This window comes from Pinus tabuliformis, chromosome 6, assembly GCF_031772625.1.
Source record: "Pinus tabuliformis cultivar Carrire ecotype Pingquan chromosome 6, CPIR1, whole genome shotgun sequence".
In the NCBI taxonomy this organism is placed as follows: Eukaryota; Viridiplantae; Streptophyta; class Pinopsida; order Pinales; family Pinaceae; genus Pinus; species Pinus tabuliformis.
The window spans coordinates 1,585,380,528-1,585,398,332 of record NC_142292.1 but is presented as its reverse complement, the minus strand read 5'-3'; the positions used below and the strand labels follow the sequence as shown (position 1 = coordinate 1,585,398,332).

General features: G+C 38.6%; 1 protein-coding gene across 3 annotated transcripts in view; it reads left to right on the top strand.

Annotated features, from left to right (window-relative positions):
* The window catches only part of LOC149264867 (uncharacterized), a 207,562-nt gene extending 193,091 nt beyond the window's left edge, over nt 1–14,471 (top strand). Inside the window, exons 3-5 of one of the 3 annotated variants that reach the window (XM_089390719.1) lie at nt 2,404–2,556; nt 13,805–13,877; nt 14,023–14,242. In XM_089390719.1, the coding sequence (XP_089246845.1) occupies nt 2,404–2,556; nt 13,805–13,876 (225 nt within the window). In that variant the 3' untranslated portion in view covers nt 13,877; nt 14,023–14,242. Of the gene's footprint in view, nt 1–2,403; nt 2,557–13,804; nt 13,878–14,022 lie in introns of all 3 variants that reach the window. The other 2 variants (XM_089390723.1, XM_089390713.1) reach the window with 2 other exon arrangements.
* The last annotated feature ends 3,334 nt before the right edge of the window (nt 14,472–17,805 follow it).

Below are 17,805 nucleotides of genomic sequence, written 5' to 3'. Positions count from 1 at the left end.
CAATGGCATCGCTTCTTTTGACCATATCTATCTTCAAAGTTGTACTCTATCGCAGAGGGTTTCTGCATTATGTATCCTCCTCCATTTTGTTAAAACTTTGGATATTATTCTTTTTATTTACTTTCTTGTCTAGATTTAGGGAGGAGATGCTTTGAGCACTTCTTTTTTGGTATTTTTATTTGCTGTATTGTTAATTTCCATTTACCTATTTTGGCTGTTAGTGAACATTAATCTATCTCTTTCATTCTCTCTCATAACATGTTGTGTTTTGATATCACAAATTCGTGGCAAGACAATTCTCCTCTGTTACACGGGAACCACTCCCAAGAGTTGGGAAACCCGTTCCAATGGTTCCCGCACTCCTGGGAGCTTTGGAACTGTATGGGAACGTCCCCTTTCAGCGGGAGCTGCAATGGGAGCTTGGGAAAGTTCCAGGAGCTTTGAAGACTATTTTTTTTGGAGTTTTGGCATTCCTTAGGGTTGGGGAATACAAAGGCTATAGAGAAATACGCTGAACTGCAAACAAAACATGAGCCTAAGTTGAAACCTTCGCAGGGAGAAAGGCCAAAGACAATCTCTTGATGGGTTAAGGAAGCGTGTGGCACCTCGATGTAAGGGCAATATCTGGGATGTCATGCTGATGAGTATTTCTTTTGTTGTTTATGTATATATATCGCAGAATATTGTGTGTGCATATTGTATGTCGCAGTCAATGCTTAAACATTAGAGTTGCTTTACTTTTTCTCTTAAGAATAACTAAAGAAACATATGTAAAACTGTTCTTTTGTATTTTTAAGCCAGATTGTTTCAAAGACTCGTCATGTGTCATAATGAACTTGACATTTTAATATTTTATATATATAAAAGGGAGAGACTCAGGGAGAGAGGCACCCAAAGAATATATTTATATATAAAAGAGATTATTTATTTATTATTTATATATTTAAATTGATTTCAATATTTGAATATTTTGATTCAATATTAATTTTGATTATTATATAAATTATATAATTAATTTTTTTTTTGTTTTTTGTTTTGTTTTTTTTTTAATATTATATAATACTACCACTCCCTAAGCCGTTTCCTGTAAATTTTGGGGAAACCTCTAGCCGTTACCGACACCTGTACCCAAGTTCCCAACGTTCCCACATTCCAAAAACTCATGCAACATATCAATTCTCACATATGAGTTATTCTCTCTTTGTATTCCACAGAAACAAACTCACATTACAAAATTTGTTCTAAAATTGGACAGCTGAGGATAACTATTATCCTCTAGCCAAAAATAGGATAACTTGAATTTGTTTCCCCTCTAAATTTTCCATACACTTCTAGAACTACCCACTTCTTATTTTAGTAGAGCAAGGCTCCCAGATGAAAAGGGCATTTCATCTCTAACAACTCTCAACTTCAGATTCTTCTCCTTGGATTGTTCTTGTGCCCTATGTAGCCAAACTTGATGTCCTACTTCGAACTTGTGCTTGACTTGGTGCTTGTTACACCATTTTTGTACCCCTGCTGAGTTTTTTGCAGCATTTCTTACACTTGTTGATGCATTATCCAGAGGTGTTTGGCAGTCTTTTCAGCCGGTAGATGCAGTTTCTTCTTGTCAGGTTTTTGGCAATGAACTTTGCTCTACAATACTCAGTGGGTGCTTGAGGTTTAAATCCCAAACAAGTTTCTGATGGCGATTTTGGGATCCCACATTTCTATCCAGCAATTTTTCATCCCAAAATCGGATGTCAGACTGTAGGTTCTCAGAAACTGAACTACAGTTCAGTGTACCACCTCAGTTTGTCTGTCTGTTTGCACTTGAAATGCCTTATATTTTTTAGCTTAGTGTCCAAGAGAGACTAAAGTGCATTTGAAAAATAACTGAGGAATCCGTTGTCCTTGTCTAAAATGATGGAACGAAGAAGTCTCTCAGTCACACAAACATGCTTGAAAAACATGTTTGCCATTTTCTCTCCAGTGATTGTCTTTCTAAATCACATCAGAATTGTCATCTTGCTGAATTGATGAACAGTGATCAAGATGTAGTCATTATGTTTGGAGGTAATGGGTAGGCCCTATTAGATATCTACCAGACCAACAATTATCTAGATGTTTAAGAAGAATCACTATCAGACCACTATTGTGGGCCCTCATATCTCATTACGAAGTTTCTTCATCATTTTTCAGATCACTATTGTGGGCCTTCATGTCTCATTATGAAGTTTCTTCATCATTTTTGTTTGTTATTAATGGTTGAAATTGTGAGGTAGCTTTAAACTTTTGTACTGATATTTCTGATGCTTCAATTCACATTAGCCTTTGGCTGTATGTATTAAAATTAACTTTAGTGCCTGTCCTTTACTATTTGTCATTTGTTACCTCTTATGACATGCTTCTTTCTGGTTGAAGTTTAATGGAACAGCTCAGAAGCCAAGGCTTTCAATTTTTTGTTCCAGCAAGCACTTGTATGCTCAATTGGTTGATGACTCAAAAAAGAAGACACTGGCTTTTGCATCCACTGCGCAGGAATCTATACATGGTAATCAGCCATGCAATACTGTTGTGAGTATTCTTGTCATTCTTACGGTAGATCCATATCTATGACAAGATTTCCTGATAACTGTTTCTTGAATTTTCTGTTGATCAAATGGTGCTAGGCTTTTCAATGGATGGGTCACTGTCCAGACATGCCAACGATGTAGGAAAAAAACATTATTGAAAACACTTTCAGTAACAAGCTCTTGGAATTATGAAAAGATCCTTTCAGTTTATGTTAAAAGCACTCTATATAAATGGATCTGCCATCCTATATTCCTTTTAGAGTAAATTCAGATGCCTTCTTTTGATGAAGTCTCATATATTTTCTCATCTTCCTTAGAGTTACCTAAGCTCTGCTGCAGGTAGCATCTTTACAAATGTCGTTCAGAATTAGAAAATGCTCAACTCATGTTGGGGTTCACATGTTTAAAATTATTACCATCGAACTAGGAAAAAACCTCCACTCGATGTTAAAACTTAAAAATAGTGAATTTAGATGCCCTCCTTTTGTGAGGTCCTATACTTTTCCTCATATTCCTTAAAGTTAGCTAATGTCTCATGCAGCTAGCATGTTTGCAAATGTCATTTAGAATTTAGAAAATTGCTTACCTCATCTTGGTATTCATATGTTCACACTATAACCTTCGACTCTTCTAATTTATTTGAGATGATAGTACAAAAGACTTGTCTCCTTCCACCATGAGGGGTTTATGGACCCGCATAAATCCCTAGGCCAACATTAGCCATCTAGAATAATATAAAATAATGTTGACTAAGTTGGCTTTCAAACCATATCCTAATAATATAATAATGAGGGTACTTAGCCATAATGTTTGTTAACCACAATTGAAGATTACCATCATTTCAACTGTTGGATTCACTCTTATACTGGTGTGGGGGGGTGAATCAATATAAGACAATTTTCTACTTATTTAAACATTCGTGAATCATAACCAAACAATCTTACATATGGAACATAAGATATAATAGATTTTCGTAGGCACCAACCTATTGATACAAACTTTATAGGGACCAACCTACTCTTACAAACTTTGTAGGCACCAACCTATTGATACAAACTTTATAGGGACCAACTTACTCTTACAAAACTTTGTAGGCACCAACCTATAGGAGACTCCAATCCCCCCTTGCTGCAAGCTTTGTAGACATTGTTACCCACCAAAATGGGTAACCCCCTAGGAGAAAGTTTTTCTCCTATTTGGACAGCCAGACAACAAGCAGCCCTACACATTTGCTTGATGATGATTATATGCCAGCCCCTCCACCATTTGCACCAGTCATTACTGTTAATTTTTAAGGCTAGTGTGTTCTCTGCTATAGATAATTGCATTTTTAAACTTTTTGAGCATTTTCACATTGCATTCACCCCATAACATCATATCATCATTTAGCAATTATGTAGAAAGAACAATAACATCAACAATATAGCAGAACAATAAGGAACAATAGAAGAAAAGCGTACACAATAGAGACACCAGGATTTACGTCAGAGACCATGGCAAAACCCCACAAGGGGTAAACCCAAATTCTTCTTCTTAGATATTCATCAAATGCTAAGCTGAGACGTAGGGCCAATCCTGGATCTTACTAGATCCTCATAAGATAGTAGAAGACAAATCTGACAAGGAGGCATTTACAAGACCTCTGATAGGGCTGCCTTCAACTCACTATAAGATAGCATAGATTTCCGCCTCAAGTAGCATTGTGAACATATAAGCATCAATGTCATATACGCCATATTCATAAGCATCACTGTCATACACTGTTACATCTATCATTGAGGCACTGTCACAACTGTCATAGATCCTTGTTGTATAAAGACACAACCGTACATCAAAGATATACTGCCATACATAAAGTATCATATCAAGGTCATTGTCACATCGAGGTTACTATCATTTCCATACAACAAGGTCACTGTCATGTCAAGATCATATATACTATCACATGATGTCATATCAATATCAAACATACTATCAAACGCTGTCATATCAACAGGAGATAATACTATCTAACTCTGTGATATACACAAGAGATAATGCCATCCAATACTGTCATATACATATGTATGACTGAAGATTGCTGCTCATATGTCACAATCATCAACATAGGAATTTCTGCCATATGTCTCTGTCATATATCACTGTTCTAAGGACTTATATTTCCCTTCACAAGGGACTGCGCTAAGGGCTCTTCTAACCAACCCTACAATCTATCGAAATTGAACTTATAACATCTACCATTCATCATCATAAAAGAGGTAGACACATACCTTTGGGACATCTTGATCTTGCTCTAAAATACTCCTTTGCTCTTGTACATATACCTGAAGATTTTGGCCCCTGGTTAGGGCATCCAGTAGTTCAAGACTTTGTGAAAATTTATCTATTGCAGATATTGGAAATTATTCTTCTAACTCAATAATTAATTAGGCAATTTATTTGCTACGACAAATAACGAATAAAATCACAGCTGCAATTTTCACCATAAAAATATTGCGGAAAATAAAATACTAGAACCTGAGAAATTCTAGCACACACACAATAATTTTGACACAGTTATTTTTGGACAATTGTCCCTATAAAAAAGCCAACTTGGGAAAACTGGTGCAGCAGATGAAGGTTTTATTATTAATATTCAACAACGATTCTGAGTACGATAATTTAGATGCCCAGCTGGTAATCTAATCCGAGGAAAATATTGGCAAAAATATCGTGAGAATTTTCTCTCACCCCATAGCTATTTTCTGCCTCCGAACTCCCTGCGTCACCCTTTGCACTGAGCTCCCTACGTCACTCTGTGCATAGAGCTTACACTGGCCCTCTAGTGACTTCTATCTTCCTTCTTTCGCCGCTTCCAAGAACTAGAAATCTTCCTCCCGAAATCCTATTGTCGTCCTCTTCCACCTGCTACTCACCCTTTGGCTCTATCTTCTCTGCTGAGTTGTTGCTTTTGAGAAAATCAAACTGCCGGGGAAACTGAGTATCTTCACTGTATGTGTTCTCCATCACCACGTCGACCTCCTCTTATAATCCTCTGTTGGAGCACCAACGACCAAGATTAAAGCTTAATCAATGGCTAGGATCATCTTTGGATCGATCCGTGTGAGTTTCTAGATGATTCTCACCTTATCTCAATTAATTTTGATTAATTAACCATATTCACTAAGTTTATACTTAGGAAATATTTAAAAATCGGTTAATAATCTAATTGAGATACTTCTAGGTGGAAATTCCAAAAACGATTTCTGAGTTTTGGAGATCTCATGTATTCTAGCCTCTCCACAAAATTTTGCGGCTAGAACACATTCGATGCTACAAAAACTAACACTCCCTCTTAGTGAGAAATGTGTTATAGTGCTACTGCACACCATGTAGCAGTACTCTATCTCTGCATCATCTCCTGTCACGTTGTTGATGTCTAATCATGTTGCCCACCAACCACTGTGCAACTTTGATATCTACTGCATCTATGTTGTTGTTGACCTTGCTGAATAATTGCCAACACTGCATCTGCATTTCAACTCACTCTCATCTGCTGTTGCTGCAACTGAGAAGTATCCAAAATAGCCTGTCCCTGAAACTAAAACAGGTTCTCCACCATACCCATTTGTTCTCTAAATTATATGAACTTAGCTCACCCTAGAGCTTTCATGAGTATATCTGCAACCTGCTCTTTTGTGGGAACATATTGTAGCTGAAATGCTCCACGTTGTAATCAATCTCTGATGAAGTGACGTCGAATATCGATGTGCTTCGACCTGTCCTGAAACACTAGATTTTCAGAGAGCTTTATGCAACTTTGATTATCACAATAAACACTGGTCGCCTCCATCCTCTGCTTGAACAAGCTTACTAGAAGCTTCCGAAGCCATAAAGCTTCCCACATAGCTATGCTGACTGCCATATACTCTGCTTCTGTAGAGCTCATTGCTATTGACTTCTGCTTCTTGCTACACCAAGAAACCATCCCTGATCCAACACTGAAGTAGTACTCGAAGGTACTTTTCCTGTCCATTGAACTCCTTGCCCACTCTGGATCTGTGTACCCACAAAGTCTGATGTCATCTCCTCGAGTATATTTCAACCCATACTTGATTGTGCCGCAAATATATCTCAGAATATGCTTCGTTGTTGCCCAATGTACCCTTTTCGGTTCTACCATGAACTAACTAAGGGTATTGACTACGAAGCAGATATCTAACCTACTGTTGACTAGATATATGAGAGACCCAATGAGTTGTCTATACAAGGTGGGGTCGACATCCTTGTGATCTGATGCATCTATCTTCTTCTAGTTGGTAATCATGGGCGTAGACATGTGTCTACAATCCTGCATTCTAAACCTCTTCAGAATATCTGTAGCGTATCTTCCTTGCCCAAGGAAGATCTCCCCATCCTTCTGCCACACTTCCAATCCTAGGAAATAGTGCATCAACCCCAAATCCTTCATGTCAAATTCTGCTGCCAGGTTCCTCTTGTAGTCCTCTATGAGCCCTGATGATCCTGTCAAAAAGAGATCATCCACATACAAAACTAGAATGAGAGGCTCACCCTCTACCATCAAATAGTAAAGGTTGGGATCTGTGTCACTCTTGACGAATCCCATCTGCTGCAAGTAGGTGTCAATTCTACCATACCATGCCCTAGGAGCCTGCTTGAGTCTGTATAGAGCTTTCTTCAATTTGCACACATGCGTGCGCCTCTCATGAGTCTCAAAGCCCTTTTGTTGTTCTATGTACACTTCTTCCTCTATCACCTCGTTCAAAAAGGCTATCTTGATGTCCATCTGGTGATTCTACCATCCCATCTGAGCTGCTAGAGATATAACTGACCGAATAAAAGTGAATCTGACAACTGGGGCGAAGGTCTCCTCATAATCTATCCCTTCTTTTTGTGCACACCTCTTTGTCACAAACCTAGCCTTGTACTTTTCGACACTGCAATCTGCCGCATGTTTGATCTTATAGATCCATCTCGAACCTACAATTGATCTGTCTTCCTCCCTTGGCACCACCTCCCAAACATCATTTGTCATGATAGAGCTATATTCTTCTACCATGGCATCTACCCACACCTGATGCTGTGTGACCTCCTGAAAGATGGAAGGTTTTGTAACTTGAGCCACCAATGCTTAGTACCTGTTAGGCTGTCAGCGTTGTCTCTTGCTCGTCTTAGGAGTTCCAGTAAAATCCTCTGCATCTCTTAATGTCTGATGAACCTCCCTGCTGGCTTGACCACTAGTCGTGGGAGGTTCTGCGAGCTCCTCCTCATCCTGCCTTTGTTGCTCCATCTACTGAAATTCCCTAGATTTCCTGCACTTGAGGAAATACTGGTGCTAGTCAAAGTACTTGACCCTTGTAAGTTGTGACTGTCCTCCTGCCTATCCCATTGACTGCCCCTGCTGTTGGACTAAAGTAGCTTTTGCTAACTGATTTTGATCACCTACAGGCATCTCATGAGATCTCCTGAAAGCTCGATCCTCCATGAACTTCACGTCTCGCCTTACTACTATCTTCCTATTGCTAGGAATGTAGATTCTGAATGCCTTTGAGGTTTCGCTGTACCCAACGAAGAACCCCTTCTCTGTAGCCTGATCTAGTTTAGTCCATTTATCATCTGACACGTGGCAATAAGCAATGCTGCCAAAAGTTTTGAAGTGGGTAACTTTTGGCTTCTTCCTTGTGAAGACTCCTTCTGGCGTTTTCTTCCCCAATGCTCTATGAGGAGTCCTGTTCTGAATATACACTGCCGTGTTACATGCTTTCGCCCATAAAAATCTGGGTAGATCTTGCTCATATAACATGGCCTTTGCAGCTCCAACAATGGTTCTATTTTTCCGCTCCACTACACCATTCTACCGTGGATTATATGGAGCTATCCATTCTCTCTTGATGCCTTCCTTCGCACAGAAATCCGTGAAGTCTTTATCAATATGTTCTCCACCATTATCTGAGTGAAGCACCTTGATCTTCTTCCTTGTTGCATTCTCCACAAGAGCTTTAAACTTTCTGAAACGATCAAAGACCTCATCCTTGGTCTTAAAGAAGTAGATCCGTGTGAGTTTCTAGATGATTCTCACTTTATCTCAATTAATTCTGATTAATTAACCATATTCCTTAAGTTTATACTTAGGAAATATTTAAAAACCGGTTAATAATCTAATTGAGATACTTCTAGGTGGAATTTCTAGAAACGATTTCTAGGTTCTGGGGATCTCATGTATTCTAGCCTCTCCACAAATTTTCGTGGCTAGAACACATCTAATGCTACAAAAACTAACAGACTTGTCCTCAAAACATCCTTAACCCTGCGTTATTCCTCTTCTACAAGTCCCATCCTTCTGCATTGACCTTTAAGGTAACTTGGCCTTGATTTGCTTGCTATATAAGACCTTAGATCAACTTAATTAGGGCTTGGCTCTGAGACTATTTCTTGAGATAGCTCGACCCTAGGTAGGGCACCTATACAATCCATGATAAACCCACAAATTTGGCCTCCAAATCATTCTACATATATGCTATATGTCAAAGGTCCTGCAACCATGGTTCAACTCTTTGTTAGGCTCTCGACCCCCCCAAAACAAGTAGCATAGGTCTCGGCCCCTTCCAAAAGCACAATAAGACCTTGCAGCCAAATCTCTGAAATTAGACCAATGTATGCACATAATTTTAGCCCAGAGCTAGTCCTTTACACTTTGACTAGTATCCTAGAACCTGTCCAGACAAAAACTACAAAGAATAATCCTCCTCTTTATTTCGGCTAGGCTTCCCAAGGCCCGCGACTACCTCAGAAAGATACTCCCAAAAGATTCGAGTTCCCTGGTGCCAAAATGGAAGGATAGATGGCCAATTTATAGTTGTTCCTTTGAGCGAAAAGACATGACCATGGGGGCAAGCCGACATGGTGAGGCCGACTTGTAAAAGGAGGGAAACATAAATTCAAATTTTGCTTTTAATAATATATTTTACCACACGCCATTAATGATTGTTTGCCCATGAAATTTGTGCCACATTAATAATAATGAGAGGAGTGTCCAACACATTAATAATAATATTTCTCTATTCAATTTGAATTCTCCTTTGGGGCGAGATGGGCTTCTTTTGGGGTGGATGGGTTTTTCATGGGAAATTCATCCCATAGTTGCCCCAATTTTCAACACTCCCTCTCAGCTAGGGAGGTCTTTCCATTTGTACCATGTGTCTCATCTCAGATGTACATGTCTGCTGCATCATGTCTCATCTTGTCTCATAAAAGAAGAATAATCCACAACTGACAATAGGGTAGATTGATTTACCTCAAGGGCAATGATCCTCCAAACCCTATTGGTCTCTAGGTCAAGTTCCATGACCTTCATCTCAACTGAACAATGATGTCTCAATCCAAAGAAGAAGAATCATCATAGGGGAGATCAATTTACCACTAGGGTAAAGATCTTCCAACCCTATATCAAAGACAATAGGGGAGACCAAAACTTATCAAAATGATAAGGATATTCCAACCCTATGTCCAATTGGTTGATAAAAAATCCATCTAGATAATAGGCAAGATTCAATTTACCACTAGGGTAAAGATATTCCAACCCTATATCTTCGATAATAGGGGATACCAAACTTATTATAATGATAAGGATCTTCCAACCCTATGTCACCCAACTTGATCCTTAGTGATCAAGTGGTTTGAATACCATACATCTTAGACTTAGGGAGATCAATTTATCAGATGCATCTGCCATAGGTAAAGATCTTCCAACCTATGTCTCCTCACTCATTGGCCAGATGAGTGGCAATCCCAACAAGCCCAACTTGTGGGTAGGATGTACACTGGGTTTTGTTAAAATTGGCAACTAGAGCCAAACTTCATGGCAGATGATATTTTGGACTCCTCTCATTGAGAGGTGTAGGATTGATCTAAAGATCATCTGTTTTCGATAAGTATTCATGGAGTTATGAATTTATTTGTGTTATAAGACAATACGTCAAGGTTGGCCAGCGACAAATAACCCACACATGTGCTCAATGTTTTAGTATAAAAGGAGGTGACTTGATAGTCATTTCTACACACACTTCACTCTTGATTTCTCTCCACTTGTTCTGGGTTTTAGTGGCAAGAGAAATCTAGATGATGAAGCCCTAGACGCAGGAGGAAAGGAGACTAAGGGAGCTGCCCTAGAGATGATGCCCTAGCAAGGAAAACGTAGTCCTAAGGAGGATGCCCTAGCCGCAGTCCTAGAGGGGAGATCTAACCCTAGACGCAGTGATAGAAAGAGCCCTAATTGCAGACACCTATACGCTGCCCAAATAGGTCTTAGCCGCAACAAAGTCATGGGTCTTTTGGAGGACCGAGTTGCTGTAAAGGAGGCCGAGGAGATTTTGGGACAACGTGAACAACGTGGGAGAAATTTGTGGTTGAAGGTCGAGTTGCTGAAGGTGCAGTGGATGTATTTTGAGGACTGTTCACACTTGCATGGAGGCTGAGTTAGGAAAGAAGAATTGTGGATTGGTTGAGGGTAGCAAGAGGTAAGGATTCACTGTTTTGGAGGGCTGTTAGGGTGCGTGCAGACTTGAGAGGCTGCCATATGCACAGAACAACAACATGAGGAGGCAACACTCTACCTTGACTAGGCCACAGTCATTTAGAGGGCTAGTCTTGCTGTGTGTTGGGTTAAGGGCAGTGGCACATGCCCTAACCAGAAGTGCAAGCACAACAATGCTTACAATGGGACAGCAACAACAACAAGTTACAAAAAATGCAATCATGGTGGAGCATGATAGATGGGACAACAAGGACATGGTGCTTGCATGGGACAACAAGCAATCATGATGCAACAGTATGAGCACTGACATCATTGTGATAAGGGGCAGCATGATGTGAAATGCTACAGCACAATGATGGGCATCATGACAATGTGAAGTGTAGCATGTAGTGTGAAGCACTTGCTAGTATAGTACAATGATATTAAATGCTACAATGAGATGCAACATGATGGGCACAATAAGGTACAGGATGAGGCAGCATCGGTATGTGCAACAAGATGATAAGGTACAACAAGATGTTGCAGTATCAAAAGGTGCAACATAAGGTGCAACAATATGATGTGTGCAACATGGTAATGAGGTCCAACATAATGATGATGGGTGCAACACGATGCAGCACAGTGAGGTGCAGCATGATGACGAGGTGCAGCACAATGATATGTGATGGAGTCACTTTGGAGAATTAGTTGAAGCAACATGTCTTCAACTACCTCATGTATCGTCTTCTTAGAGATGATCTATGCTGTTATAAGTAAAAGTGTTGACTTTTGTTGTAAATGTACTATCTCTCTCTCTCTCTCTCTCTCTCTACTGAACTATTGAAGAACATATAAGAAGAATTGATCAAGGGTTTCCCCACATTGGGGTTTGTCCCTGGCTAGCGCCACATCTTGTGTCCTCTTGTCTTGGCTTGTCTTCTACGATCTATGTTTATGTTCTATCTGCAATTTACTTTAATGCTAATGTGATTGCTAATCTAGAAAAGATATTGAGCTAACTGTAAAATTGAAATAAATTGCTCTAAGCATAGAACACACCTAAAATTAACAGGTATACTCGGTCAAGTCCCATGCTTGATAGTAGGGGGAGATACACACTTGCCACAAGAGACAAGGATCAAACATGCCCTACTTTGACAATAGGGGAGATACCACTTACAATTTCTGGTAAGGATCATACACATCCTATTGCCCACAGTTCTCTCAACCCCAAGAGCTCCCAGAGCTTAGTGTTTGTGATCAGCCAAGATCCCTTCCCGGAAGGGATACTTTCTCCACAACTCCAGGCTACTCTCTGAAGACCAAGAACTTCCCTTTTGGCAAAGGCTTGGTGAGAATGTTAACAACTTTCTCATCAACTGAAGCCTCATTGCTTTAATTCCACAACAAATCACTATTAGAGCTTCATTGCTCCCTCTATGCTAGAGCCTCATTGCTCCCCTCTACACCATATCCCTAGTATAGTGATGTCTAATCTCAATGTGCTTCATCAGCCACAACTACAGTGAAAGTTTGCTACTTGCTTATCCAGGGAATCAAAGTATGATCCATACTGAAGCAACATCTCAATGTGTTCTTCCTGTTCACATCACTCCAAGTTCACTTGTGCATTCCTTCACAAAAATTTTGTTCCACATGAACCAATTACTAGAAATTTATTATTGTTAGTCTTGCCAGTATAACTCCTAATTCTATCTTAGATCAAAATGAAGTGTAGGAACTGCAAACCCATATTGACTTGGATGTAGTCTTTACTCTTAGCACTGGGAGGTGTCCTTTGGTTGTGTTCTGCACATGTACATAATGTTGTTTAGGCCATCCTCTAGTTGTCTATTTACTGCTTCTAGTCAAGAACTAAAATATATTAGGGGTTTTTTGTCTCTTCAACAATAATCTCACAGGGAGTTTTAGCTCCTCTTTGTTTGATTTGATTGACTCCTTTCTTCAATGTTTTGTAAAGTAACAAGAAAACTTTGCCTTTATGACCTTTTGTATTCTTTGCTAGTTTCTTAATGCAGAAATAGAGCTATAGTATTGGTTTATGGTTATCTGGAGCACCATACTTCTACCAATGCCATTCGATACAGTCAATGATCATTTTAGACATGGATTTTTCTCTATTGTTTTACATTTTGTGCATATCTTTTTGTGAAAGGTCCTCTTAAATTCTGAATGATCCTGTATCATATATCTGTTCTGTGAAGATTATTTCATAATGCTTGTATGTCATTTGGCTATTTGGCCCTTTATCAAATACTTTCAATACACAAGCTTGACCCTTCAGTTGTTGAATTATCCAAAGAAATGGCATTTTCCCTTTTCGATAGGATTTGCTGTTTCATGACAACTTAACAGGATGATCATATGTCAAAAATATAATGGCAAAAAAATTAGCATAGTTAAAGGTAGATATATCAAGATAATGGAAAGTTGGATAAATGCATTTGCAGGAAAGCATTATATACACAACCCCTTACATCCAATCATTAAGGACATTTACTTTAGCATGAAAGACGATGCATGGTTAAAATTACTGCTTTGTTAAATAGACCATATAGTCTAATAAAGATTGTTATGCAATAAAATTATGCAGTTGTGTAGAAATACTTCTAAAATTATTTGGTTTTCATTTAAGACATTCCATTTGGCATGGGGTAGATGCATGCCAAATGCTGATTTCATGATTTTGCTAATTTTCAATCTATCGAAAATGCAGCCTGTTTATATGTTCGCCAACAATCTTGTTTCATATTGGAATCGGCTTTCTTACGAATGTTTTGGTCATTGAGGTTGAATTTAAGGCCTTTACTGTTAGCACCTTCATCTATCATATGATTAAAAGATTCCAGATATGCTGAAATGTCATTTCTACTTAAGTATTCCTCTGTTATGCTAGAGTTTCTTAACATGTTAAATGATTCTAATAAATATCAGGATGCTGCACGGCATGTTGGAGAAGAGATAATTAAAGCTTGTATTGAGCAAGATATCTCTCAAGTAACCATTGATCACAATGGATTTGCTCAAGGGAAAAAAATGTCAGCCTTTGAGATCCCTATTCGGCAACATGGCTTTTTACACTAGCAGTTAACTGGACATGCTGTTTTCCACGCAAGGTTGTGAACATGGAGAACTTTTATTTTTATCCACTGAAGTAACAATTGATTTTTCGCTGCACTGCTCGGTGCAATTACAGCATAAAGTAGATTCAAGGAGTAGATCCAGGTCGTCTGGATTCTAACAATCCTAACCTGGTTTGGACCATTGACCCTCAATAGACTTCGTCTAACAAGTATGGAACATTCTCTGTTTAAACATTCGGATCACGAGAACGCGTATTGTCTTATCAAAAATAAAGGTTGCATTGTGATGCTCTTGTTTTATGGAATGCTTGTTTTGTTCTCCTTTTTCAACGGAGATTGAGATACCTTCAGGTGCTATCTATTCAATTCATTTGTCTCATATAACTATAAGTATTATGCAATCCAATTTTAGACTGGTTAATTTGTTGCATTTTACAAATGATGTTCTATTTTTATTTTATTTATTTGCTTGGATTTGCACTTAATGTTTATATCAACGTAGATGCTCTATATAGAGAGAGTGAGTCTTGAAAGTGATTAGTTAAGGGAATAAACTTCAACCCCTTACTAATGTCATTTCTTAGTTGAGGTTGCAAGAACATACTTATGATTGTGGCAACATCGAACTGACAGTGAAATTTTGGTTGTAGGATGATCAAGAAAGAATTTGAAATTACACAAAGATGAAAATTAGTGCTCTCGTGGATTTCTTCCAATAGTAAATGAAGTGATTATGAGAAAACAATAAACGCCTATGTTTAGAATCCCATAGAGAGCAGATTATGTGCTTAGCCTTAAATAAGCCTTTCCTTCTATCTTCTTCATTAAGTATATCAGCATGGTCAGAGTCACGCAAACAACTTCCAACTTCTTAGCCAATTAGAGTAAACACAACCGTTTTAGATATAAAATTTCACAGGTACCATAAAACTTCAGGAAACAATGGTCTCTACACTTCTCATTATTCAACAACAATAATAAACAAATAAATGTGGGTGTAAAACAGTGTCCTCATACCACTGGACTTTCAAACCCTACAATCCCCTTTGAGGCACCCATTGGATCCCTTGAGAAGACTGTATATGTGTAACTCTCTCCTCCTCGCTTGGGCAATTCGTTTCACACATTTTTCTGTCTACTCCAGCAAGTTCTGTGGAAGGAAAGGAAGATGAATTTTAGGAGAAAAGAGGTCAAAAATTTAGAGAAGGGCTATGGGACTTGGCTTGGGATATCTCTTATTCTTGGGTATTGATTTGGTTATCTTGATGATGTCTCTAATGTATTGATGTATCTTGAAACTCTCTCTCTCTCTCATAAGGAAGAGTTTCTGGCTTTTCCCCTTGTGGGTTTTTCCCTGGTGTCAGGCCTAATTTCTGTGTCTCTTGTGTCATGGTTTCATCGTTTATTTTACTTCTCTTTCATGATTTAATGGATGATTAACTGCTTAATGTTAGATGAAAATTAATAATGATCATTTGAAGCTGCAAACTATTAAAGAAAATTAATTCTAGCAATGCCCTAGTTAAAATCAACATGGTATCATAGCTGGAGGGGCATTGAAGAACCTTCATCGAAGAGCAGTCTGAATGAGACCAAGAATTCTAAGGCTGAGTCTCTAATTTATCCTTAAGGTATGTACGAGTTTTTTGAGGTCCTAATGCGAAGGTCCTTAGGCCTTCTTATACAAGGGTCTCAGCCATTAGACCTTTTATCCCCTTGTTGTCCTCAAATGATCTTTGGCCTTCAAATCTGCAAAATCTAAGGTGCCTCGTCCTTCAAGAAAGAGACTTTTGGATCCTCCTATATCTTTGTTCAAACAAGGTTCCAAGCTCATTCAAAGGAGTTGAGGCATGCAAGCTCTAAGACTTATTCTTTAAGGCTTATTTTTGTTACAACCATCTGAAATAATCAAGGCCTCCTAATCCTCTTGTCATACGATGTAATCTGAGATGTGCCTCCATGTTATAATTAAGACTCCTTTGCCTCTATTCATGTCAAGTATATATCTCTATTTCTGTGAGACTCTGGGCATATTTTAAGTACTAAGGCTATGACCTTCCCCTCAAGAGGCATCATATAAAGGACCTCACTTGTCCTCCTTTGATAATCTTATAGATCTGGTCTCTGCAAAGCCATCTAAGGAGAAGGCTTCAAAATATATGGCAATATGGTTCAAGTCTAAATGTCTCCATTGTGATCTGAGAATCTGAGTCTCTGAGCTATTATTGAAGATCCAAAATTCCAAGGTTGAATCAATTGTTTCTTGACCCAAATTTTATGAGGCCCGAATTTATATGTTTGAAGAGGATCAATCTCATGCTACAACATAGGACCTAGTTTATGTCCTCATGGAAGTTTTTTCTATGTGGAGGACTGAATCTATGGTCCTATGGAAATCTGAATCCATGTCACTGTATTATGAAGTTCAGAACTAACTTCCGTGATCTGAGTCATAGGCTACTGCAATAGAACATGAGGTCACTAGCCCATCCTGGTAATGATCACTTACTGATCATCTCTAGACTGAGACCCTGAGTGGGATCCTCTATGGCGATATTCTAATCATGATCTAAGTCTTGTCCTTTGTTCTGATCTAATTATATATGATCTTATTTGCTAGGTCTAGACCTAGTATAATAATGACCTGAGAGTGACTTCTTGCATCAGATTGGTAGGTTGAGATCTAGAAGTTGGCTTCTTCTATCTAAGGTTCAAGCTTCCAAATTTCTGAGGTAAAGTTTGAAGTAAGCTCTGAATGATGAAAGGACCAAGTTACTGTAACAAGGGTATGTAATCCAGGTTTGTGCCAATTCTATGGAACTTTGACATGATTGAAAGCAAATCCGAGCTAGATCAAATTCGTTGACTTAAAACAAATCCCATGCGTCAAGGCTGATCGTTGAGCTCTATATAACTGTGTTAGTAAGGGTGTGACAATATCAGATTGGGATTTGAGTTATGGATTGAGGTCCTAAGTCTCAAGTATTTATATAGGGACAAGCACTGCCATAAGGCCGACTTCAGGATTGTATCAAAATCTGAACTTCTATCAAAGTATTTTGTGGCCTTGTTTCATTAGTCATCTGAGCTGCAGTGAGGTATGGTCACTTAGTTATGTTGCAAAGATAAAGGAAACCTGTCACCTTGAATCACAGGTTTTTGGATTGAAGTGGTTTCTTGTGCCTGACAGTAAGCTCAATGTTAGACATTTTTAAGGTCTTTGTTTCCCCATAGTGCATTTTCATTTCTTGCAGTAAGCAAGGTTTCTTGCATGAAGTAGTAGGTGATGTGTCAGAATTTCAGAAATTTTGTAGCAATAGATATTGGGCAAATTTTTTCTCTTGTGGGAAAATCTTGGCTTCTTGTGATTCATGAGGAAGTTCATGTTAAAAGGATTCAACGAGTTTGTTTTCCTTCCCCAAAGAAAAGTATATTGTTGGTTGTGAATGGATCTACAAGATTGATTTCTCTTTGGATGGATACAATGAGATTCATTGCCCCTAGTAGTATGCAATAACCTTTTAGGTTGTAAATGTTAGTGATGCTTTAGAAGCTTGTAAACTTTGAGGATTGTTAGGGTTTTATTCAAACCCTAGCCTGAATACTCAAATTTTCTACAAATATATTAGTCACA